Genomic DNA, 26,551 nt, shown 5'->3' on the forward strand with positions numbered 1-26,551 from the left:
GGGGATGGAATATTTGGCCCAGAAGAAGTTTGTCCACAGAGACCTGGCAGCACGGAACTGCATGTGAGTGTGAATCACACACACTTTGAGAATGTCAGTGACAAAGCCTTTTATTGTCAAATTGGCCAAATTGTCAAATATTACATAAGAAAGGGGCAAATATTGTGAAAATAGCCAATCTACAAGCTCACAACGCCTTGCAGTGCGAGGCGTTGTGAGCTTGCAGATCGGCTATTTTCACAATATGTATCTGTGGAACTGAGTCAAACTAAATGTAATGCCTACAATTCCAAGTGCTTGTCAGGGGAACAGGGGACCCCCCATCCCCAGTTCAAATATGATAATTTGGGAGGGTCGCGGCCTGAAATGTTTGGGAACCCTTGTGCTAAATTACTAAATATGTCAATTGTAAGACAGGTGAGTGATTGGTGCTTAATTTTCTGCGACATACATGGACGTTGCAGGCTGGATGAGAACCTCACGGTGAAGGTGGGAGACTTTGGCATGGCGAGAGACGTCTTCACCAAGGAGTACTACAGGATTCAGGACCCTAATAAGGCCAGGCTCCCGCTCAAGTGGTTAGCCATCGAGAGCCTGGAGACGCTGAAGTTCACCACCAAATCTGATGTGGTGGGTTTATGTAATCCACTTAAATTAAATAATGTGTTACCCTAAACACGTTCTGTATTTAAATGATATACTCTACTGTCAACGCCCGTGGCAGTGGTCGTTTGGGGTGCTGATGTGGGAGCTGCTGACCAGAGGTGCGAAACCCTATCCTAAAGTGCACAACTACGACATCACGCATTACCTGTTGACGGGACGCCGCCTTCGGCAGCCCAAGTGCTGTCCAGATTCTCTGTAAGGGTCACACACATATACCACTGCAACATAGCGTTGCTGTCGGGTTGCAAACCTTGTATTGTTACGTTTCAGGAAATGGAAGAAAATAATCTGTGTTCCAATGGATCCAATGTAGTTATTATTTTGGTCACAAGCTCTTGTTATTACTTTTCATTGGTTAAATATGTATAAAACCCACAGATGTAATCTGTGGGTGTAACCCAAGTGTAAGTGTAACCAACATTGCTATGCGTAGATCGTAGATTTTGCTACTTAGAAGTTGAAAAACTGAGATGCAAGGTTTCTGCCCGATAGTGACGATATGCTCAGTTGTCTCATAACCCTGTTATTGCTTGCTTCTTAGTTTAGTTTAGTTTAGTTTAGTTTAGTTTAGTTTATTTGATCATCTCCACCAGTATCAATAAAATCATACATCAACATAAGCAAACGGTTACATAGTTAAAGTTAAGCTTCCTAGCTTGTTCATGCTGTAAGTGATATATTTTTGTTCAAATACAGTGTTAAGTGCTCTATATTCTGATAGCAATCATTGCTATAGTGTTTGTTCACTAACAGGGGTCTCCCCGTCTCTCGAGCTCTTAAGTGAACAGAATATGCATTTTCAGGGCGGGATACCAATTTTTAACCTGACTCCGCCAGATGGGGGCGGTATTGACTTTGTGACGCAAGCTTCTTCCTTCTGGCGGAGTCAGGTTAACCAATTTTATCCAATCAGGAGAAAGAACTCAAACACAAAATTGGAACTGGAAACACTATAAAATTGAATCTGATAAATGGGTTCTCTCTCCTGAATGGCAACTGGCAATTGGCAACCCACCTGAAATGTGGGTATTTTCTGTTTATTAAAGAGCCGGAGAGACAGGGAGACTCCTGTTACTGAACATACATTCTATATAGCAATGACTACTATCAGAATAATAGAGCTTTACATATTTATGTTGTTGTTTTACAAAAAAAAAACTTACACCACTTTTAATTCATTTTATTCATCCACTTTTTCCACATTCATTCACCCACACACACACACACACACACACACACACACACACACACACACACACACACACACACACACACACACACACACACACACACACACACACGCACACACGCACACACACAAACACACACTCTTTCCACCAGGTACACGATCATGCTCCAGTGCTGGGACCCAGAGCCCGAGAGCAGGCCTGACTTCCACAGCCTGGTGCTGGAGGTGCAGGAGATACTGTCCTACCTGGAGGGGGATCCTATACTGCTCAGGTGCGACATCAGCCTGAGCAGTGTCACCTACATCAACGTGGACCAGCCCAGACCCTACCAGCCTCTCCGCCCCCCTACCGCCTCTGCAGACGAGGCCGAGGCCTCAGACACCGACTGACTGACACACAGTCTGACGCTGTGATTCTCAAGCTTTTAAAACAAAAATCTAGTTCAAGGACCACCGCAGTTTGTGATGCGTTAGACCACAGACCCCCCATCTTCTCAACTTCATCAATCTCTCTCTGACCTCGATTATTGTCCCCTCCTATTTTAAAAGCTCCCTTTTATTTCCAAAATATTAGAAAAAATTGTTGCCAGGCAACTTTTAACAGTTTTAAATATCCACAACATTTTAGATACGTTCCAGTCACGTTTTAGACAGATGCATTCTACTGAGACAGCGCTTTTAAGAGTATCCAATGATCTTTTAATGGCATCCGATAAAGGGAAATCCTCAACTTTAGTGTTGCTCGATATGAGTGCTGCATTTGACACTTTAGATCAATTTATTTTAATTAATAGGCTCAGGGAGCGGGTGGGGATCACAGGGAGAGCCCTCGATTGGTTCTCCTCCTACCTCACATGTAGGAACTTCACAGTTGCTGTGGGCACACATGTGTCAAGCTCTGTCAAGTCCCCCAGGGCTTGGTCCTCTGGCCAACTCTTTTTGCACTTTATATGCTGTCTTATCACTTTTATGCAGACGATATCCAGCTGTATTATTCTCTACTCTAAGAGCCCTTTTAACGAGCCCTTTTAACTCTAAGAGCCCCCCACATGTGTCAAGCTCTGCCAAGTCCCTCTTCCTCTGGGCAACTCTTTTTGCACTTTTTATGCTACCTCTTGGTCACCTCATCAGCACTTTTAAATCTATGTCTTATCACTTTTATGCAGACGATATCCAGCTGTATTATTCTTTTAACTCTAAAGGCGGTTACACACCGGCGAATATGCGAATATACGCAAAATTCGGAATCGTTCCGAATAATTAAAAGACGCTTTTTCGCTTCGCTTTTTCGCTCCAAAGCTTGCATTGACTTCATAAGGTTTTAAAAAAAAACGTATATTCGCATGAAAAAAATCGCCCCGGTGTGTAAGGACCTTAAGAGCCCTGATGATTTTAATTTCAATGTTTTGCACAACTGTATGTCAGCCATTAAGGCCTGGATGTCAGACAACTTTTTACAACTGAATGAGGCCAAAACTGAGGTGCTTATTGTTGCCCCCGACAGCATTGTGCCCAAAGTGGTTGAATGTATGGGGCCCCTTAGACAAAACATCCGCCCTAATCTCAGAAACCTCGGTGTAAATTTCAACCAATCAATGCACCTTGATACACACATCAACTCTGTAACCCGTACATGCTTCTTTCACCTCAGAAACATTGCAAAGCTCAGATCCATTGTTGTTTCCCATCCCACGCATTTGTCTCATCACGCTTGGACTACTGCAATTCAGTTTTCACCTGCCTCAGCAAAACCACCATGGACCGCCTCCATTGCCCTCCAAATAATTCAAAATGCTGCCGCCAGATTGCTAACCAGAACAAACAGAAGGTCCCACATCACTCCAGTCTTAGCCGCCTTGCATTGGCTCCCCATCAATTTCCGAGTCCAATTCAAAATTCTGGTGCTCACCTATAGAGCTCTACATGGTCAGGCTCCAAGTTATTTGACCGATCTGGTCCCACGCTATGTCCCGGAAAGGGCGCTAAGGTCTGCTGAACAGGGTCTGTTAAAGACCCCAAACACTAATCTAAGAACCAAGGGTGACAAGGCCTTTCAAGCTGTAGCCCCCAAACTGTGGAATGCTCTCCCCCAAGTCCTGAGAGACGCAGCCTCGGTTGACATTTTTTAAAAACAACTCAAAACGCTTCTATTTGAACAGGCGTTTGTTGTCGTTACATGATTTTATTTTCCTTACCTGTGTTGTTATCCCACCTGAGAGAAATTTGTACAGCCTTTTTGTTTTGTGGTGTTGTTATAAAGCACTTTGTGAGACTCCTCTGTGAAATGCGCTATATAAATAAAATTTACTTACTTACTTACTTACTTACTTCTTCTTTTATGTTAAAATTGCCTTGTGGATGGAAGGCAGTGTTGCCAGATTCTGGGAGAGAAACAAGCAACCGGGTCTAGGAAAACAAGCCCAAAAGAAGCGACTATGGGTCACATGAGCACTTTAAACATGTACATCAGCTATCTGAAAATAGCAGATCTGCAGATCGACGCGTTGTGAGCTTGTAGATCTGCTACTTTCAAATAAAATCTTGGGGGAGAATTATAATAAGCAGTGCTGTGACCCAGATAGTTTTCCCCCGGTTGAGGGGAAGGTCAAATGGGGGGGTGATTGTAGCAGGAGAGTGGATCAGAGCCCCTGTCTGAAGCCCAAAAGACTACCATGGCTTTAGTGTCTCTTCCAATGCGTTACATTGGTGCCGTGGGGGGGGGGGGGGGGATAGTTGCAGAGTGGCTCAGAGCCAGTGGTGTAAAAAGTGCTCACATGTTTTACTTAAGTACATTTTCAAATGTCATCAAAATCATGTGAAAATAGCAATGCAACTCATTGTGAGCTTGTAGATCGGCTATTTTCAAGTGGCCGAAATGTATATAGGGCTGAAGTGGTTAGAGCCTTGTATTGCGATACAGGTCGCTCCAATGAACTGCAGAGGCCAATGAGGTATCTAGGTTTCTATATCTATGATTGGGACAGAATGCTCTACAAGCTACTAATTTTTTTTTTGCGCTGGCTGCAAAAAACTGTCTGCCGTGCACAACCTGAGTTTAACAGCGGGCAACCATATTTTGGTGTGACCGTGCCCTAACAGAGTATTTCTACATGTCAGTGTTTTTTTTTTTACTTAAGTAAAAAATTTGAGTACTTTTTCCACCACTGCCGAAATGTATATAGGGGCTGAAGTGGTTAATGTGTGTTTTGTATTATAATGAAAATGTACAAATAATTGTTGTGGAGTAAAAGTACAATATTTGTCTGATTGATTGATTGATTGAATACTTTATTTAGAAGTTTGCAGAAAAAAAGCATATGAAAGTACAGTCCAAATACAAGGTCAACTAAAAAAAGCCAATGGCTTGTTTCAATTGGGGTCCTTTTGTACTCAATTCATAGTGACATTAAATGACAGACAGATATACACTACTAAAATGCAGAACATCATATAAACAGTTTAAAAATGAAAACAAAGAAAAACTAAATATGTTTACATTAAAGAATATTCAAAAAATATTTACTCTGAGATGTATTGGAGTAGAAGTAAAAGTACAGAAAATTGGAAATACTTGAGTAAAGTAAAAAATACCTCAAAATTGTACTTAAGTACAGGACCTGAGTGTACTTAGTTACTTTACACCTATTTCCTCCGAGGTGGTAAGTGAAGCGAGGTTACTTTACACCTAGCCTCGATCTTCAGGCTTTTATTGTTTAGTTTTGCTAAAAAAAAATAAATTTTACACCTAACACCACTGGGCGGAACCACTGTGACCGAGTCTGTGGGGAAGTCGGGAATGTAAGCGGCAGCACACACAGCCTCTTATGTATGTTTGCCAATGTGACATTATTATACAATGTTGTCGCCCATGGAGGTGTAAGAGGGACTTATTAAACTAATTTCTCTGGATTTTCATCCTACCAGGTAATGACCGCTTATCGGTCTGAATGACAAGGCAATAATGGGTCCATTCGACCTCTTGTACCCCCTACTTCAGGTCTGATTTGTCTAGATTGTCTGATTTGTCGCTAACTAGTTGCTGGACAAGAGCCCATATAGTGACTCTTGTGGTTTAGTAGCCATGGTTCACATGACGCTTTGGTATGACAGTCATGTTTCAGGGCTAGTGGTTTAGTTGACTCAGACTGTCTGCAAACGTTTGAACACTTGTTGAAACAAACAAGCAGTTTTACACACTTTTAGCCTTAGATCAAGTCTCTCGTAGATGTATTTTTCTAATCGATTTTAACATTTTTATATCTACGAGAGTCTTAGCTCCAGTTTGCCCTGGAATGTCACCAGTAAAGCCCGTATATCTCCGAACATGTACAAATATAAAATATAAGGTGCTTGCCCGCTTGCACCAAATATTAACTATGTGTCCGGAGTATTTGTGCAATGTATTAGTCCATATCTTTCAATAAATACGTATTTTAATCCCGTCTGTGGCCGAACGTCAGTTTCCCCCTTCGTGTACGTCCTGTTTACATAAGGTGTAATTCCGGCTTTCACCGGATGCGCCCCGTCACTACCGCCTATTGGGAACAGAATTCCGACAGAATCGGCCACAGACGGGATTAAAACACGTATTGTTTAATTGTATATTGTTAGGAGAAATACGGGCTTTAGTGGTGACATGTCAGGCAAACTGGGGGGGGGGGGGGTCGCCAAGACTCTCGTAGATACGAAAGTAAAAGTCAGACTCGATCAAATACATCTACGATAGTCTTGATCTATAAGGCTAACACCATTTGAACCCTAATGATTCTATCCGCGTCCACTGATCTTAGAGTTTAGGAAGCTTCAGATCAGTCTGCCAGTGCCTACCAGACTGGCATACAAGAAGAGTGGGCACCTCCTGTACATAATTATCAGACTTAAATGTACCCTTCAGCTTCTTGTTTATGCCCAAAATGATTGGATAAACAAATGTTGTAGCAATTGTAGAAATATTAGACCTTAATTGTCGAATCATATTCTAATCATGTATACTTCACATTACTTAAGACCATTTACCAAATATTGTATTTTTTTACATTTTGGACAAAATAGCCAATTTCACATGGAGGTGCCCACTCTTCCTTAGTGCCCACTCTTCCTGTTACCCTAGACTGCAGCTGTATAACCAATGGGGGAACTCTGATTTTCTACTGAAGTAAAAGGAGCAATGCCACTGTTGCCACAATGTAGAAACAGCTTTTTTTTTTAAATTTTACTTGAGTCAAAGCACAAAGATATTGTTGACATCAAAATACAGCACCAAACATAAACGTACTTTGCACAATGGTCTATATGTCACAGGGTGAATGGAGATCCAGGGTGATTGAAGACAGAGCGCTCGTTTTTAGGCACGGGGCTTCGGGCGAGGCGGGGCTTTTCGAGACAGGGTTTATTAGCGAGGCTCGCGAGGAGGAGAAGGAGTGTGAGCTTGTAGATCTGCTATTTTCAAAAGAAGGAGGACGCGGCGCTGCGAGGCGGGGGTTTATTATGCGAGGCTCGTCCTCGAGGAGGACGAGCACCTCCTCCTCCTTCTCCTCCTCCGAGGAGGAGAAGGAGAACGCGGCGCCAAGAGGCGGGGCTTTGATGCGACGCAGACCTGTCTTTTGTTGTTCCCCCCCACATAGCAACCAGGAAGCTACGCTAGGGGAGCGCTGAACACACGTTCACACGCACACGCTTGTCCATGACGGAGGTGCGCCGACTTAGTAGAGCTTGAGGCCGAGGAGGCGCGCCCTCGCGCCTCCAGGCGCGAGTGCCCGCGCTGACCGGCCGATGCTCTACTAGTCGACACAGCGCCGTTCGAGTTGTAAACCGATAGGGACAGAATAGTTCTTTTCATGGATCACTGTGTGTGTGTGTGTGTGTGTGTGTGTGTGTGTGTGTGTGTGTGTGTGTGTGTCAGGGAGAAACTAAAACAAAAGCCAGCAGAACACAATAAAAGTATCTTAACAGTCCATTGAAAGCATGAGCGCGTGTGCGTGCGCGCGCATGTGTGTGTGTGTGTGACTGTGTGTGTGTGGGTGGTCGCGGCCATATGTGCTTGTGCACAAGCCTGGCTTGTGGCTCCCTCTAGTGTTTCTTCTACAGAATTGCTGGGTGGGTAAAAACGAGCGAGCCTTCTTCAATCACCCTGGTTCTCCATTCACCCTGTAACATATATATCACAATTGTATTATTGGATTGTATCAATTAGTAGTAATGCATTAATGTACTTGTAACAAAGACTTTCACTCACTTTACGTCATATGGGTATTTGATAGATTGGCTTGGCTTGCCCACTGAATACTGGTACTCCCTATATGGAGTTATCCGACATATCCTTTATTTTTTTTTCCAATTTCTTTTTATTTGAGAAATCGCAGGGTACAGCAAATACTTGCCCCACAGCATTCCATCCGACATATCCTAGTGAACTATCCAGGTCTGACATCACATCTAGAGCTCCATATATGGAGCCGGCAGAGACATCCAATGCTGACATCAGGCCAATGTAAACTCCATAATATATGGAGATATCTAAATTGTGGTGTGAATATAAAGGCTGCCCTACTAAAGCAAACAGTAGTGATTCCTTTACAAACCCTAAAGTTTAGGGTTTGTAAAGATATATTTTAGACCGGTCTCAATGTTAGTAAACAAATCATTTATAATATTTGTCAAAGATTTATGCAAAGCTTTCGCCTATAATGACATGCCCAAAATAGGGATAGATTACTGATCAATTATTGTATTAAATTATCGATCAGTAATTTTTAATATTCAATTAAATCAACTTTTGCACCACCCATACAGCAGTCTTCTTGTCTCTCCAGGCGAGTGTCCGTCCATTCACTGTCAGTCCGTTCAAGTAACATTTTGAACACAGGCCTTTTACTTGTAACAGAGTATTTCTATATTGCAGTATTGATACTTTTTACTTAAGTAATACAGCTGAGTACTTTTCCCACCACTGCATACAGACAGCAGTCTTCTTGTCTCTCCAGGCGAGCGTCCACCCATTCCAGCGGGTCTAACCCCCCCCCCCCCGGGTGTGTGGACAGACCGTCTTTCTGAACAGCCATGCTGCTGCTTCCCGTCCTCGCCCGTCACTCCCTCTTCTGTCCCGGGAGCCCCGCCGTGCTGGTGACGCGGTGTCTCCGGTCTCTCCGCTGTGACGCTGCTGCGGCGGCCGCAGCCCGAGCATTTCCTGTCCCGGCGAGTCCCACCGCGGTTCAACACGCAGACTCGGGCACCAAGACCCGCAAGAAGCAGACCAAGAGCCAAGAGGAGCAGTGGAAGGCCCGGAACAAGACGGTGCTGACGTACATCGCGGCGGCCGGCGTGGGGATGATCGGCCTGTCCTACGCCGCCGTCCCGCTGTACAGGCTGTACTGCCAGGTGAGACAGACAGTCACTCAGGAATTCTCCTTTAAAGGGCAAGACCACTTTGGTATAGGTTTGGGGTGTGTAGTTTACCTTGCCATGATGTAACTCCAAAGATGGACAAGAAATCAGAAATAATTGCTCCATTGATTAGAAATTGATAATTGAAAATATGCCCCTCATTGACTTACAAAGTCACTCTTTTAGCGCGTAAACGATATACATATACATATACTGTACATATACAATATATATATATATATATATATATATATATATATATATATATATATATATATATACATAGTACATATACGTATATGTTAAATCAGACATTAAGCACCCCCCCCCCCCAACCCAAATGGAATAATCCTCTATTGCATATTTTTTTGTTATGTTTTGCATGTTTGGACTGAGAGATTGGCAGTCGAATCAGACTGATTCGACTGCCAATCTCTCAGTCCAATAATTTTTGCATGATTCGACTACCAGTTGACTATAGATATTTGGCCAATCGGATTCGACTATATAAATTCTTAGTCGGGGACAGGCCTAATAAATGCATACATGTAGGTGTATGCATTGAATAATGCAGGCAAAATAAAATAAATGCATGAAATAATCAGATTTACCAGGTAAAAAAAAAAGAAGCATGGATGGATTCATACCTGTATAGTACAGTAGGCCTACTTGTAAATGTAATTTTCTGAAAATGGAAGTAGTTGTTGTAAAAACTAGTAACCAGGGAACATGCAAATCATGTCTTGCTAATGTACAAGAAAGGCATATCCAATCACATTTAAACTCATCATTCACTTTGCAAATCCATCTGATTTGTTTTGCAGTTTCTCCCAGTGCCCAGCTCCTAGAACAGACTGCTAGACTACAGTCCCTCAGTGACACACAGGACAGACTGAAGGTACGCACGCACACACACAACACATGAACATAATGTGTGTAGCCCTGAGTGAGACAAGACTGGTCATGTCTGCAACTACAGATATGGTTTAACACCCATTGAGAAAAAAATAGAGCAGAACAGTTTCAAACTAATAATTCAGTAATGGGTTGAAATGTATCCAGTGCAGTGGGTTAATTGACTTATTGTTTAGTTACAACATTTTAAGTTGCAAGCTTATATTTTATAGAGTGTTTTGTTTAAAGCAATTCTGTATGTTCTGTAATTGGGTGTGGTCACTTTAAGAGCAGAATGTATCAATAGTCATGTGACCTGCAGCATGTCATGTGATCACCTGTAACCAGGAAGTAAAGTCAGTTTAGCACATGGCTGAGCACAGAGAGGCTGTGTATTTCATCTGTCATAATCCAGCAACATCTACCTACATCTTAGCTGTTTGATAGCATCGTGGGTATGTACTTATTGCTAACATGTTTATGGAAGATTGTAGATGAGTATTTTTGACATATTGTTATGATATATATATTTTGACTATGCATATTTGTATGTTTCAGTTTCACCTTCCTTGAACGTTATTAAACCTGTGGATATGGAACAACTGTCTTCAGAGTCTTAATGTCAAGGAGGAGTTTATCTGACTGTCAAGATATTTAACACTTATATTGAGGACAGTACAGTGAAACCACGGCTTTCTAGTGGGCAAGATAACGTATTGCAAGCTGGAAGATATCGATACAATCATCGTCGTCTCACGCAACCAGTGGTCGACCAGCAGAGCTGTATACAAACATCATTCAACTGCACCATGTCTGAAAAAGCACCTTCTAAGGAAGCACCTTCTGAGAGAGCGTCGTCGACATTAAAGACACGCTCCCATGCCACATGTTCGGCACGATCAACAGGCTCTGCTGCAGCCAAGGCGAGAGCAAAAGCAGAAGCAGCAAAAACTCGTCTTGCCTTTGCTCAAGAGGAAATCAATCTGAAGCTAGAAAAAGCTAAAGTGGAAGCATCAATGGACATGCTCAATTATAAAAAAGAGGCAGCTGTGGCAGTTGCTGAAGCGGAAATATTCGAAGCTGCTGCCGATGCATATAGCGAGAAACTCAGTGGTGAGTTCAAATTTGATTCTACTGCCTTGAATGCCTCACAACGCACTGAACAATATCTCATTGACCAATCTAATGTACTAGAGACTGAACGAGTACAAGAGACAGAACTCCATTCACGTGATGGTGGTCTCCCAGTAAAAACAGAGCCACACCGTAACTACAGCATATCACCTTCACTTCTCAAACCTGAAGCCAAACCCTTCATTCCAGATCAAACCAATTCTGCTTCCCAATCCCCTTATCCTACCTCACCTTATCCTGCTTATGAGACACGTGAAGTTAGGTTCAAGACGGACCATACTACTTCTGGACAGCATTCCAGATCTCAAAATGACGACAACCGTTCTACTCCCTTACCATCTCCCGTATCTCCAAACTCCAAAAATGACAGCTCGAACATGAATGACTTTGTTAGATACCTAGCCCGTCGTGAGCTTGTGGCGACAGGCTTACTTCAATTTAATGACAAACCGCAGAACTACAGGGCCTGGAAACGCTCTTTTGCGTCTGCAACCATTGGATTGAATCTGACACCAAGTGAGGAGATGGATCTTCTGCTTAAGTGGCTTGGTAAAGACTCAGCAGAACAAGTCGAACAGTTAAGAGCAATACACATCAACCACCCAGAGGATGGATTGGAAATGATATGGGACAGACTTGATCAAACTTATGGCTCAACAGAAGTGATTGAAGATGCTTTGTTCAAGCGACTTGAAACCTTTCCAAGGATAACAGGCCGAGATTATTTGAAAATAACAAAGTTGAGTGATCTACTAATGGAACTTCATTCTGCCAAGCGAGAAGGTGACTTGCCTGGTCTTGCTCTCCTCGACACAGCAAGAGGAGTCAACCCAATAGTGCAGAAGCTCCCTTTTCGTCTACAAGAAAAGTGGGCGTCAGCTGGTGCATCCTTTAAGCGGCGAAATCATGTTCATTATCCTCCCTTTTCCTTCTTCGTGGAATTCATTACTCAGGAGGCTAGCATTCTACGTGATCCAAGCTTCAACTTCATGTCTCAATCAGACATGGCTCCCAAGACTGAGAAAACAGTTTGGAAGTCAAACAAACCACGGGAAGTCTTCGTCCACAAAACAGAGGTATCTCCCAAAGCTACTGCTGATGAGCCCCAAACAAAATCTGAAGACTGCAATAAGCTGTGCCCCATTCATAGGTCACCGCACCCTTTACGTAAGTGTCGTACCTTCCGGGAAAAGCCCATCGAAGAACGCAAAACATTCTTAAAAGAGAATAACGTGTGCTTTAAATGCTGTTCATCGTCAACACATTTTGCAAAGGACTGTAAAGCTAAAGTGCAATGCTCCGAATGTAAAAGTGAGAGACACCACACAGCGCTTCACCCCGGGCCCGCACCCTGGACAGTAGATGCGGCTCCTGCATCTGAGCACTGCGGGGAGGAGGAGGAAACGTCCTCCCAATCTGAGGTTACCACCAGATGCACTAAAGTCTGTGGCGGGGATCTGACAGACCGATCCTGCTGCAAAATCTGTCTTGTCAAAGTATATCCAGCTGGCCAAAGAGACAAAGCAGTGAAACTGTATGCGATTTTGGATGAACAAAGCAACAGGTCGCTAGTTCATTCACAGTTCTTCGACGTGTTCAATGACCAGAGTCCAAGCGCTCCTTACACGCTGAGAACGTGCGCTGGAGTAAAACAGTCCACAGGAAGAAGGGCCAGTGGCTATGAGGTGGAATCTCTGGATGGAACTGCTCGCATCCCATTACCAAGTCTCATAGAATGTAATGAGATTCCCAATAATAGAGATGAGATTCCAACCCCCAATGTCGCTCTCCATCATGCACACCTAAAGTCAGTTGCACACCTCATCCCGGACATTGACCCACATGCCCCAATCTTGCTTCTCTTGGGTCGGGACATTATCAGGGTGCATAAAGTCCGCAAACGGGTGAACGGCCCTCACAACCTACCCTATGCGCAGAAGTTAGATTTGGGTTGGGTCATTGTCGGCAATGTATGTCTAGGTAGCGTCCACAAACCACCATCAGTCAACACCTTCCTCACGAACACCACAGAGCTAAAACGCCTTACTCTCTTTGAACCATGCCCTAACGTGTTCCATGTTAAGGAAACATACAGTGATGTGCAGATCACCAGCCACCCCCCAACATCTGAGGAGAAAACAACCAGTGATCCTGACCACCTGGGATGCACTGTCTTTAAGCGAATCAAAGACGCCAATCAGGTGGCTCCCTTAATTCAGGATATCTCCTTCATGAAAATAATGGATGAAGGACTAAAGAGAGATCCAAGCAACAGTTGGATAGCCCCATTACCCTTTAAGTGCCCACGTCAGGGGCTCCCTAACAACAGGCCTCAAGTACTGAAGCATCTCATGTCTCTCAGGCGCAACCTTGAGAGGAAGCCTGAAATGAGAGAACACTTCTTCAGCTTCATGGACAAGATGTTCAAAAATGGCCACGCTGAGTTAGCCCCTCCTATCAGTGAAGAGGAGGAACAGTGGTACTTGCCAACATTCGGCGTGTACCATCCAAAGAAGCCCAAGAAAATCAGAGTAGTGTTTGATTCTAGTGCCCAATACAACGGTGTATCGCTCAACGATGTGCTGTTAACTGGGCCTGATTGGAACAACACACTGGTTGCGGTAATGATCCGCTTCAGGAAAGAAGCAATTGTCTTTACTGCAGAAATAGAACAGATGTACTCCAAAGACATTGTAGAGTATCAAAAGACAGTCCACGTCTTCGATAATAACCCCTCACCTGCAGTGGCTATTCATGGCCTACACCAATCTGTGCACGACCTTGTCGATCCAAATTCAGACCCAGACATCCGGCCTCTAGTGTCCACTCTAAGCACTGTCACATCATCCAAGCAGCTTGGTTCCCAAAGATTCACCAAGTTTTCTTCTTGGAAGTCACTAAGTCGTGCTATTACTCGCCTCCTACACATAGCCCGTCTCTTCAGGACACCTCAGAAGAACAGCTCTTGCAAGGGCTGGCATTACTGCAAAGCAGAATTCACAACCGAGGAATCCGATCAAGCCTCAGCAATCATCATCCAAGCCGTACAAGAGGAACTTTACGGTCAAGAGATCAAATGTATCCAAAAGCACGAGAAGATACCAAAAAGTAGTCCTCTTAAAAACCTGGATCCATTCATTGACGCACAAGGCCTTCTGAGAGTCGGCGGTCGTCTCCACCATTCAAGCCTTGATCAGAGAGAAAGAACTCCTTTGATTATTCCCGGCAAACGCCACATTGCAGCCATTATCAATGCCATGCTTCTTGTGCCTGTGACAACTGACCCCGACGATTCCTTCCTACTCACTCCAGCTGCTCTACTCACGCAGAAAGTGAACAGTGTTCATGCTCCTGCAGCTGACTTTGGAGCATCGGACCTCTTCAAGAGTCAGTGGCGGCAGGTTCAGCACCTGTCCAACACCTTCTGGGACCGATGGCGGAAGCAAATCCTCCCAACACTACAGCCACGCAAGAAGTGGCAGTCCATTCATCCAAACATCGAGCTAGGAAGTGTTGTTCTCCTCAAGAACAGCCAAGTGTCAAGAAATGAATGGCCTCTTGGACTGATAACTCAGACCTTCCCTAGCAAAGACAGCAGGGTGCGCCAAGTCGATGTGAAGGTCATTAAACCAGGAGGGACTTCACTCTTCCGCAGGCCTATCACAGAAATAGTGCTTCTTCTCCCCCCAAATGCTTAAGTTTTGATATGGTGTCTTAGTCTTATTGAGTGACGTGTAACCACGCCATACGGGGAGTGTTTAGTTACAACATTTTAAGTTGCAAGCTTATATTTTATAGAGTGTTTTGTTTAAAGCAATTCTGTATGTTCTGTAATTGGGTGTGGTCACTTTAAGAGCAGAATGTATCAATAGTCATGTGACCTGCAGCATGTCATGTGATCACCTGTAACCAGGAAGTAAAGTCAGTTTAGCACATGGCTGAGCACAGAGAGGCTGTGTATTTCATCTGTCATAATCCAGCAACATCTACCTACATCTTAGCTGTTTGATAGCATCGTGGGTATGTACTTATTGCTAACATGTTTATGGAAGATTGTAGATGAGTATTTTTGACATATTGTTATGATATATATATTTTGACTATGCATATTTGTATGTTTCAGTTTCACCTTCCTTGAACGTTATTAAACCTGTGGATATGGAACAACTGTCTTCAGAGTCTTAATGTCAAGGAGGAGTTTATCTGACTGTCAAGATATTTAACACTTATATTGAGGACAGTACACTTATCAGTGACATCTGGTGGTTGTCATTAGCAACACCTATTAGCTCCCAAACAAACAGCAATAAATAAAAGTAGATTAACATTTTTAAACATAACTTTAGAGAGATTGTCCTTTTGTCAGTGTTGTTTATTCAAGGAGAGTTTTTTCCTTAATATATAGAAAAATAAAACATCTCTTCTTTTGTTGCACCTAATTGTCAGGATGAGGTAGCGGAGCACGTTGTCAACCAGCAGCCAGGAGCTCGTCTCATCTGACTTCTGCCATTCCCTCAAACTCCTTTTGTAAAGGTAAGATCATGAACACTGCATTTCCTGGACTGAAGTAACAGCGTTCCATTTCTTCTTCCATTAACCTTCCTTCCATCAACAAACACTTGAAGGGAAATCTTCCGATTTTGAACCTAAATCTGATGTGAGGAGATGCCCGATGACTTCAAACATGTTTTTTTTTCTTGTCATCGGGCATACATTATAGTGTACACGATGATGGGATTTTGGTTCAAAATGAGCAAAGTTTACTATAATAATATTAACACTTAATTGGACTCTTCTCCTGTGAGTTTGCCAATTTGATTGATAAATAATGTATTTAGAAGTTTGCAGAAAAAAGCACATGAAAGTACAGTTTAAATACAAGGTCAACTAAATAGGATTAAAAAGCCCAAGAAAGCACAATGGCTTGTTTCAATTGGGGTCCTTTTGTACTCAATTCATAGTGACATTAAATGACAGACAGATATACACTACTATGCAGAACATCATATCAGATTAGAAATGAAAAATAATAAAAACAACAAACATGTACAGTACAACATTTCAAAATTGGGGAGGGGGGGGGTTTAGGTTATGACTTTTACAGGGGACAGATTCGAATTGCAGCCACCTGAAGGTACTTTTTTAGGGCATTTGACAAGGACATAAGTAGGATTAGGTGTGTGTGTGTGTGTGTGTGTGTGTGTGTACGTGTGTACGATACGATACAACTTTATTGTCAGTTCTCACTGAAATTTGCTTTGTGTCCAAGACGTCACCGTTTCAAGATACAGACAGGACATACACAATACATTACAGGACACACATCACAGAAGCAGACCGAAACAAGAACAATAGAACATCCTCTTGGCTTACCGATTTTGGTTTAAAAGCAGAACAGACTGGTGTACAAAAGAGTTCTTGTGTGTGTGTGTGTGTGTGTGTGTGTGTGTGTGTGTGTGTGTGTGTGTGTGTGTGTGTGTGTGTGTGTGTGTGTGTGTGTGTGTGTGTGTGTGTGTGTGTACCCCATTCCATTTCCCTGGTCCACACAAAAGAAAAAAAAGATTTTTAGAGTTAGGCTTACATTCAGGAAAAGATTTAGTAGTAGTTTTGCCCTACTTCATCATACAAGAGTGTCGCACAAAAGTAGAGGAAATAGGCAATCTACAAGCTCTTGTGAGCTTGTAGATCGTAGAATAATTTGTAGAATAATTTGTTAATTATAGAGTCTGACGTAACATTCTCTCTGAATGGACGTCCGTCCATCAGGTCTCCTGTCAGCCGTGGACCTGGTGGAGGTGAACCAGGACAGAGGGAGGACAGAAGAGGAGGTCCGGTCCACCGTGAGCACGGCGCTGGACGTGGTTCTGGCCTGCTTCGGACGCCTCCGCCAGGGGAACCACCCAGCGGACTACTGCATGCCCGAACCTTGACCTCAGTCCACTAGGGGACCCCGGACCCCCCTGCTGGAGTGCACTAACACAGTAATTTTTTATTTCAAGGACCCCAAGTTTGATATGCATTTGACCACGGACCCCCATTCGAGTTGATTTTCTTTTTAATCTCTGGGACCCCAATCTACACTGTAAAATCCTGTGTTCATTTAACTTTGAGAGAGTACAAGTGGACACTCTTAAGAGTTAGACTCCCCAAAGGGTCCATTTGGACCCCTGGTGCACCCCGGACCCTATGTTGAGAAACAATGCACTAATTAGATGGAAAGAGATTGAACCCCCCAACTAAAGGGATATTTCACTTTCTAACATGTTTGGGGTCGTTTTAACGCAATGGTACAACAAATACATAATGATGATAATAATAATAAAAATAACATTAAGTGTTTTAGTATTCGGTTTTCAGCCGTTTTTCAAGTGTTTTCCTTTCCTGTCCAAGAATCTTCCTTTTTAGAAACAGAACCTGTGAAATACCCTTTTATGATACGGTACACTTAGTACTTGTAGTCAAAAAAAGCCATATGAACCCTTAACACTCAGGGTTCATAAGTGTCAGCATATTATAAATATTTTAGTGCATTGTGACGAGTCGAGGACAGGCCCTCAAAGAGGAGTGCGGGGCGTCAGACCGCCTCCGTCAGGTCACAGCGTCTCCTGACCTCGCTCGTGGATCCTACAGTACCACAACATGATAGACTTGGGTTCAATGCTGTTAGCCGATTCTACAAATACCTTCTAAGTCAGTAGTTAAAGAATAGCAGATGTACAAGCTTTGCTGTCTGCTTGTAGATCTGCTATTTTTGAATAGCCAATGCAAAAATCTAAAATAACAGATGCTTTCCCAGTTTTAATGTGTGCTCTATAAATAAAAACGTATATAAACAAAGTGGATTGGATTGATAGCCACTGCTCTAGTCTCTACTAGCATAATCAGCATGTGATGTAGATGTATTGTGATTTGTACCTTTCTGGGCACAAAGTAAAACCTTTCCGGGCACCACGCCCCTATGTCTGAAGACTCTGCTCTGCTCTGCTCTGAGCTTCCGTGTGCGCTGCTCTGCGGCTGCACCGCGACCTCAGCGTGCCTTGTATGCCTTGGTGTTTAGTGTTTGTGTTGTCCGTGTGTCTATATGTCGTTACATGTAAAGATGTGCAAGATCGCCAAGATGAGAGCCGTAGAGGTAGCTCTACTGATCCTGTGTATTAGTAACTCCTGTGGAAAGTGCTGGTCGGTAGAACCCGGCTCGAGACAAACATCTGGCGTGAAGACGGGGCGACCGGGATCGCCCGTGTGTACAGCCGAGCTGCACTACTGGCATTACGGCCGCCGGAGCCGAACACAACGGCGGGCCACGTCCACTTGCCGGTGTTGGATGACATCCCCGTGGAGCTGATCCGAGGAAAAAGGAGGAGGAGACGAGGAAAAAGAGGGGGAATTCGGAACCGATTACGGAGGAGATTCACCCGCCCCCCGCTCCCCTTTATCGTTCTGGCCAACGTGCGATCCTTGGAAAACAAAATCAGCACGATAAGAACATACACAAGGTACAGCTATGAATTTCGTGAGGCATCACTGTTATGTTTCACTGAAAGCTGGTTAAAGCCATCAAAACCAGACACACTCTATGAGGTCCCCGGATTCACTCTGGTGCGACTGGACAGAGGTGGAGGGAGCGGTTACGGTGGAGTATGTGTGTACATTAATGATCTCTGGTGTCGATCCCATTCCGTCAAACTCGGGATATGCGACGATCCCAACGTGGAGATCCTGGGCATGACTTTAAGACCGTTCTATCTTCCCCGCGAATTTGGGTGCATTCTGCTGCACAGGCAGCAAAAACAATTGCTGACTGTGTACATGGACTACAACTACAGTACCCAGAGGCACCAGCAATCGTGCTTGGAGACTTGAACCAGTGTTATCTAGACACTGTGTTGCCAGGATTCGAACAGTATGTCAAGGATGCGACTAGGAAAAATAACATTCTGGACAAGTGTTATGTGAACATTCCAAAAGCATATGTTGCCAAGGTAGGCCCGCCTATATTGACCTCTGATCATAATGTTGTGTGCATGACTCCAGTCTATAAGTCAAAACTGAAGAGAGGAAAGCTGGAGAAGAAAGTAGTTAGGACATGGACAAATGAAAGCAAGGAACAACTAAAAGCATGCCTGGACTGTACAGATTGGGACACTTTTAGAGATGGTTCATTGGACGAAGTAACCACAGTTACAAATGATTACATTAATTTTTGTGTACAGCTGGTTATTCCTACAAAAGAAATTAAAATCTATCCGAACAATAAATCTTATGTGACCAAGGACATAAAGAATGTTATAAATGAAAGGAAATCAGCCTTCATAAACAAAGATTTCGGTGCACTCAAATTGACAGAAAAAAAGCTAAAAACAAAAATGAGGCAGGCAAAATTGGCACATAGACAGCATCTAGAGGATGCGTTTAAAGCCAAGAATCACAAAAATGCGTGGGATACTATGAAATCCATGACAGGAATGTCATCCCCAACCAAACCTATTGTGACAGACAATGAACTTGGCTTTGCCAATGACCTAAATACTTTCTATGCCAGATTCGAATCATTAGGTGATTCCTCTAAGTGCACTGAAATACTGAAGGCTGTAACACCTGCCCCCTCAGACAGAATTATCATCACTGAAGAGGATGTCAGGAGAGTGTTTCGGTGTACTAACACAAGGAAAGCTAATGGGCCGGACGAGTGCAGTGCTTTTCTCCTCAAAAACTTTGCATCTGAGTTGGCTCCTGTGTGGCAACCAATATTTCAAACCTCTGTAGACACACACATAATTCCTCTGTGTTGGAAAACCTCGCACATAAAACCACTACCCAAAATCCAATGTCCAAAAGAACATAAGGATTATAGACCCATAGCTCTCACTTCAGTGACCATGAAATCACTGGAAAGAATACTGTTGCAACATCTTGTGAGTATAACTAAAGACAAATTTGACCCCTGTCAGTTTGCTTATAAGAAAGGTTGCGGTACAGAGGACGCGGTTGTCACACTGGTCCACTTCATTACAAAACACCTAGATAAGTCTAATAAGAATCATGCAAGGGTGCTGTTCTTAGACTTCTCTTCAGCCTTCAATACAGTCTGATATTCTGGTGACAAAGATGGTACAGTTGGAACTGAATCCATACTTAATTCACTGGTATGCTTCCTTCCTTACGAACAGAGTACAGAGGGTGAAAGTGAACAAAACCCTCTCCTCAGCATTAACTACTAATGTTGGTGCTCCCCAGGGTTGTGTAAGCTCAGCTGTACTTTTCACACTTTATACTGACAGCTGTCGTACTGAGGAATGTCTGTCTGAATGTCGCACTGACAAACCAGACCAATACATTCTAAAGTACTCTGATGATACAGTCTTGATTTCTCTTTTGGATAGTTCCAGTGATCCTGGACTGCACCAACACAGAGTAAATAAGGTGGTGGAGTGGAGTGATAACAACGCTCTTATCATTAACACAAAAAAGACAGAAGAGATTGTTTTTGGTGCTCCACTAGAGATACACAGATCCCCCATTACTATTCATAGTGAACAGATCAACCAGGTATGTTCGTATACATACCTAGGAGTAGTAATAGACCACCTTTTGTCATGGAAAGACCAGATTGAATCAGTGGGTAAGAAGACAAAACAAAGAGTCTATTTCCTTCGCCGTCTGAGATCTTTTGGTGCTAGTAGACAGATTCTTCTTTTGTTTTTCACTTCTGTTATTATGAGTGTTCTGCAGTACTGTAGTACCACCTGGTATGGATGTCTGTCTGTAGCTTTAAAATCACAACTGCTGCAGCAAGTGAACATTTGTTCAAAGATTGTTGGACAACCACTTCAGAGGCTCTATACATCTACGTATAATAACAGTATGATAAGGTTGGCAAGGAATATCACTTCAAACACTAGCCATGCTTTGTATGGAGAATATAGGTTGCTTGTTATACATGGCCTGCTCACTCATGCATTGAAGGAAGCATGAGCTTAGTTCGGGGCTCTCCCTAGGCTGGCAGAGGGAGAGTAGCGCCCAGGATTACAAGCTTAGGCAATTGGCACTGGGTGAAATGGGTTACAAAATCATGGGATATAAATATATATATATCAGCATGTGAAAAAAAAGGGGAAAAAAGTTATACATCCACAATAGGAAAGGTTAGTTTGGTATAAACTTTTGAAAGTTGATGACATTACTTCATTTACTACTAATAAGGGTTGTGATGCCCTCTAGTGGTGATGGCGTGAAGTCTCACCCTGGGCTTGGCCAGCTCTTTGACCTTGTCCATCTCCTGGTCTGACACAATGTCCAGGTAGCGCACGATGTGGGGGCTGTCCCACTCGTCCTCCTGCTTGACCGGGCCAATCACGTACACCGGATGACGGTGACAGGCGGCTCTGCCTGTTGGGGGGTCTGGGGGGGGAGAGAGGGAGAGAGACATAGAGAGAGAGAGAGAGAGAGAGAGAGAGAGAGAGAGAGAGAGAGAGAGTGAGTAAGAGACAGTCAGTGAGGCAGAAAGAAAGACACAGACAGATTGTATGGGTCAATGTGAGCATATTTGCGTTCATGCGTATCAATGAGTGAGTGAGGGGGGGAGTGAGTGTGTGTTACTATATTTGTGAGGGCCAAATATCCCCACAAGTAAAGTAGAATTGAGCACAGAATAGCCCCTACTTCTGTTAGACGAAGGAGGAGCCAGGCCCGGAGGCAACCCACAGTGCCTAGAGAGCCTCCTAGTGTCGCCAACACCAACTGCAACATCTCAACGAACCAGGCCTGGCATCGGCTGGACTGATGGCGTGGATTCACGTTTTCCATTCACACATGCCATGTGCGAGTGGATCCGTGTTGTCGGTCTGGCTAGTGCCAGGCTAACCCTAACCCCCTAATTAGCACTGTCTCTAACTACCCCAAAGAGACAGTGGGGGCTGTAGCATGCCACTTGGACACAGGCCAGGGTCTGATCAGCCTCGGTCGGGTCGCCTGGAAGAGGGTGTCTGTTGCGAGACCCTAAACACCCAGTGACTCCAGGTAACAACACTGATGATGTGTCCAAGTGTGTGCATCAGTTGATTTATTAACTGATAATTATACTTAGTTGCGCCGCAGTGTCACGCATCGGCAAATTGTCAATCTACAAGCTTACAACTCGTTGCCACGTGAAAAATAACCCTCAAATTCTCATGTACTCACAAGTATAGTAAAACACACATATGTCTGTTTGTCTGTCTGTCTCTGTCTGTCTATGTCTCTTACCATCTTGAGTCCTTCTCCTCGGCACAACTTCTCGTATTTCCTCCTCTCAGGCAGGTAGTCTGTGGAGAACGTGGGACGACCTTTCTGACCTTTCTCCTTGACCGTCTCCCTCTTCTCTCTCTCCGCTCCCTTCCCTTTGTCTTCTTCTTCTTTCCTCTCCTCCTCCTCTGCCTTCTTCTGCTTGATCAGCTGGTACTCAAAGTACTTGAGGTTACCGTTGGCCCGCTGGTGTTCAGGGTCTGAGCACATATAACGTATAGAGAGAGAGACATGAGGACATAGGTATTAACGCATTAAGACCTGACATTCTACAAATGTCTTCTAAATCCTAAAAACTTTTTCTACGTCAGTGGTTCTCAAACTTTTCAATGCCATGGACCCCTAAAATGATATGTATTTGGCCGCAGATCCCCATCTCAAAATATTTAGTTCCAGGGACCCCCAGAAGCAAAGTTTTGAGTAAAAAATGTTTGCTTTAAAGATGTATTCAAAGATTTTTTTAAAAATAGCAGATCTACAAGCTCATAGCGTGGCACAAAGTGACACGCTATGATCTTGTAGATCTGCTATCGTAGATCTCCTATCTGCTATAATAGACCGCCTGGTAGCCCCTCCCCCCCCCACTTTGAGAACCAATGTGCTATATACTGTATATATAGCTAAAGTCTAAAATGACATAAAATGAGATGCTTTCCCGGATTGAATGTGTCAAAGCAGAAACAAATCTCACGACTGAAAACCTGTGTCAAGCCAAGTCCCAGTCTGTGATTTGTGAAGCAGTGGGAAAGGGGTCCTCCACACCATGTGGTCCTCAACCTTTTCAGGCTGTGAGTCCGTGAACCCCCAAAATAGTCCTATTTGAACTGGGGACCCCCCAAAATAATCGTATTTGAACTGGGGGCCCCCAACCTTAACCTGACGCTGCCAGATCCAATAAGCTTGTGTCACACATTTGTTTCACAGCTTATTTGGATGCTGTCTTGAGGAACGTGGTTACTCAATACCGCCCCCATCTGGCAGAGTCAGGTTACCCCAACCTGACATGTACTTGGAAATGTAGGAGATGAGGCATTACATTTAGTTTGACTCGGTTCCACAGATAAATATTGTGAACATTGCTGCCTCGCGTTGTGAGCTTGTAGATCAGTTATTTAAAAAAAATCCTATTTCTTATATTATTTGACAATTTGGCCGATGTTTAACCAGTTTTTATAGTATAGTTTTGTTGATTACTTTTGATGCAGTAATGTTATTTTTTCATTTCTTTTTTTTGTTTTGGTATTAGGTATTAAAAGTCCTTAAACTGTCACTTTACTGTCATCTAGGGACCCCCTGAAAATCATGTGAGGACCCCTGGACCTACAGGTTGAGAACCTTCTAAACCTATGTTCTTTCTGTTCAACATACAGCCAACCAGTTCAATAAATTGCAGATTGAGGCTTTAATCTTTGCGTCTATGAGATATCCGAGACCATTGGGGTTTTATGGAAGATGCTTCTGAACATAAAAAAAAAACATAAAAAGGTAATATTGCTAGTTTGACCCATTCTAATGCTCTTTAATCTTATGAAAATGTCGTGGTGACTGGCCACTTTAATCCATGCATGATGATGAAGATCATAGTCAGAATATACACTGAAATGTGTTGTGCATCGTCAGTAACACCGAAGACAACATCGACAAAACAATAGACACACATTTAACATAACATCGCAATCACCTAATACAGGGGTCTTCAATGTTTTTCAGGCCAAGGACCCCCTAGAGAGATGAAGCAGGGACCCCCTCTCTATAAAATTGTGTTTCAGATTAAAATCTTTTTTTTACTTGGTCTGCTCTTTATTCCCTCTACACCTTTACCTCTTTGCCAAAAATAGTAGATCTACAAGCTCTCTGCGAGTCATTGTGAGCTTGTAGATCTGCTATTTTTGGCTAAAGCTCTCCACAGAAAAGGGATTTTTGCCTGATGAAGGCCTAAAAAGGTCGAAACGTTGCGCCGGTAATAAAGTATGTTTTTGGAGCTTCAAACTATGTGTACGAGTGTATTTAGATGTCATAAAATGATTGGCTTAGGAATGCGACAAAAACATTATTAAAAAAACACAATATCCATGAATTCAAGTCTCCATTAGGTGACTATTCGATAGGAAAAAAAGTCATTTTGGGGGTGAACTATGCCTTTAACGCTATGTTACTTTCGAGCCGTTGCCTGCCCTGCACTCGTCTCGTCTGTAGTCAAAATAAAAAATACACTTTCGCTACTCACCAAAACAAAGACAGTTTTGAGATGTTGAAAGCCTACTTTCCTTAGTGGAAACACTCGGAGCCCCCCACCTCACGTCTAAAATACACTTTTTGACCAAAATGTAAAATAATCCACCGGATGGAAAAACATGTTTTAGTTACTCCACTGCGCCCCCTACAGATCTGGTCAATGAAACTTTTCTATTGACCAGAATTGTCCTTCCGGTGAAATATTGTCTTTTCTGGCCAAAAGGTGTATTTTAGAATAGTGTTAGTGTTCCCACTACCCACTAAGGAAAGTAGGCTTTAAACATGTTAAACCCGTCTTTGTTTTAGTGAGTAGCGAAAGAGTATTTCTTATTTTTACTACAGACGAGCCTGCGCTACCGCGGGTGTGCGGGCAAACGGCTCGAAAGTAACACAGCCGCAGCGTTAAAGGAGAATACCGGACAAATTAAGTGTTGCCTTTGATGTCTCGTTACTCACCGACCGACGTGAAAAGTGGCGTACTTTTTTTCCATAGATTCCCGTGTCGTCATTTTTTAAACCCCCTCCGTTGTCAGAATGGGAGCGCGTGGGTCAGTGAGATTCGTCTATTTTAACCGAGGCAAAGTTGTTTTTCTCTCTACTCCTAGTCCTTGTGGAGTCTCATGATAGTCAAACGTGCGTTGAAATTTCCTGCGAGGCCACCGTCAATGGCGAACGAGTTAACACTGGTTGCTTGTTTCCAGAATCTGGCAACACGAGTTGCCAGGTTCTGGAAAGAAACAAGCATCCAGAACGGTCGGTGAGTAACGACACATCAAAGGCAACACTTAATTTGTCCGGTATTCTCCTTTAAGGAGAACTCCTTCTAACGCTATGAGCCAGAGCTAACTCCACTCCACCAGACCACCACTCACCCACCCATGTTGTGTCCATGTAGGGAGACTCTGTACGGCTCCGTCCTGCAGGCTGGCCAGGATCTCTCCCTCGCCCACTTGACTTGATACATCGCTGTCCCCGACCAACAGGAACTTGAGCAGAAAGTCGCAGGCCTTGGCGGGACTGTTGGTCCAGTGGTCAGGTGGTGATGGTGGTGGCTCATCCTATCCTCCTCTCACGGCTGATGATCGTCACCACGGTGTACCATCATGCAGGCACGCCGATTTATGTGCGCGGCCATGGGGGCTCAACTCGAACCGCAATAGCCCCGCCCCCCCGCCCCCTCAGCCGCGACCGAAAAAAAGTGTGTTTCTCTGTCTGGGCTATTGTTCTAGGTGTCAACGGCGCGTTAACACCTATCTGCGCCCCGCTATAGTAATGGTAATGGTAATTGTGACAGGGTGGAAAACGGGACATTATTTATTTTTTTTGTTATTTATATTGATGCACTGTTTCATCATCTTAACACCCTTTTAACCTTTATTGTTGATGAAAGCACTGTAGGCTATTATTTATGAATGGACATGTTTTCCCCCCGGTCCCCGAGCCACTTGGTATGCCCCGATTGACAATGACAGCGAACAGCTGTGAGATTGACTGACACTCGGGCGTAGTCCCCACGGCCCAATCCCACAGCAGGTCACGTCATCAACAGCCAACCACGACGGAGAAGGGCGCGGTGTCTCTGTGAAATGAGAATAACCGCTCAGTTCAAAAAGGCAGAGGAGCGAGTAGGAAGCAGAGCAGGAGTGTGTGTGAAAGGACCGGTGCGACACAGAAAGTCCTAGAGCGTAGCCGAGGTAAAGGGCGTGTGAGACGGGAGAGCGCGTGCTGCCAGCCACCGAAAGCAACGAGCAAACATTTGGCAGACGG

General features: G+C 43.8%; 3 protein-coding genes across 4 annotated transcripts in view; 2 read left to right on the forward strand and 1 right to left on the reverse strand.

Moving 5' to 3' along the window:
- Positions 1 to 497: 497 nt before the first annotated feature.
- Positions 498 to 2,351, forward strand: LOC308104172 (hepatocyte growth factor receptor-like). The gene is made up of 3 exons (XM_080454501.1): positions 498 to 630; positions 725 to 861; positions 2,008 to 2,351. Exons 1-3 carry the CDS (start codon positions 505 to 507, stop codon positions 2,243 to 2,245), a joined length of 501 nt encoding a protein of 166 aa, XP_080310627.1. The 5' UTR covers positions 498 to 504; the 3' UTR covers positions 2,246 to 2,351.
- A 3,307-nt stretch (positions 2,352 to 5,658) lies between these two features.
- Positions 5,659 to 17,984, forward strand: LOC308104283 (uncharacterized protein). Of its 2 annotated transcripts, none has more exons than XM_080454680.1 (5): positions 5,659 to 5,779; positions 8,839 to 9,232; positions 10,063 to 10,136; positions 15,713 to 15,799; positions 17,033 to 17,984. In XM_080454680.1, the coding sequence occupies exons 2-3, from the start codon at positions 8,915 to 8,917 to the stop codon at positions 10,084 to 10,086; spliced, it is 342 nt and encodes a 113-aa protein (XP_080310806.1). In that variant the 5' UTR covers positions 5,659 to 5,779; positions 8,839 to 8,914; the 3' UTR covers positions 10,087 to 10,136; positions 15,713 to 15,799; positions 17,033 to 17,984. The 2 variants fall into 2 exon arrangements, with proteins under 2 accessions (XP_080310806.1, XP_080310807.1); XM_080454681.1 differs by having other exon boundaries at positions 5,672 to 5,779; positions 8,815 to 9,232.
- A 436-nt stretch (positions 17,985 to 18,420) lies between these two features.
- LOC308105025 (syntaxin-binding protein 4-like) overlaps positions 18,421 to 26,551 on the reverse strand; it is a gene marked incomplete at its 3' end in the record, with an annotated part of 75,398 nt that continues 67,267 nt past the window's right edge. The window contains exons 15-18 of the mRNA XM_080455660.1: positions 25,632 to 25,801; positions 22,726 to 22,749; positions 21,510 to 21,655; positions 18,421 to 18,723 (exon numbers count right to left, since the gene is read on the reverse strand). Of these exons, the coding sequence (XP_080311786.1) occupies positions 18,421 to 18,723; positions 21,510 to 21,655; positions 22,726 to 22,749; positions 25,632 to 25,801 (643 nt within the window). The remainder of the gene's footprint in view (positions 18,724 to 21,509; positions 21,656 to 22,725; positions 22,750 to 25,631; positions 25,802 to 26,551) is intronic.

This window comes from Gymnoscopelus braueri, assembly GCF_963280865.1.
Source record: "Gymnoscopelus braueri genome assembly, chromosome: 17".
Classification (NCBI taxonomy): Eukaryota; Metazoa; Chordata; class Actinopteri; order Myctophiformes; family Myctophidae; genus Gymnoscopelus; species Gymnoscopelus braueri.

Excerpts from the sequence above, each read along its gene's own strand:
- LOC308104172 (XM_080454501.1), top strand. The coding sequence starts at position 505 with ATGGCGAGAGACGTCTTCACCAAGGAGTACTACAGGATTCAGGACCCT. Across the intron at positions 631-724 it reads TCACCACCAAATCTGATGTG|TGGTCGTTTGGGGTGCTGAT; the intron begins GTGGGTTTATGT and ends CGCCCGTGGCAG. Across the intron at positions 862-2,007 it reads AAGTGCTGTCCAGATTCTCT|GTACACGATCATGCTCCAGT; the intron begins GTAAGGGTCACA and ends TCTTTCCACCAG.
- LOC308104283 (XM_080454680.1), top strand. The coding sequence starts at position 8,915 with ATGCTGCTGCTTCCCGTCCTCGCCCGTCACTCCCTCTTCTGTCCCGGG. Across the intron at positions 9,233-10,062 it reads TGTACAGGCTGTACTGCCAG|TTTCTCCCAGTGCCCAGCTC; the intron begins GTGAGACAGACA and ends TTTGTTTTGCAG.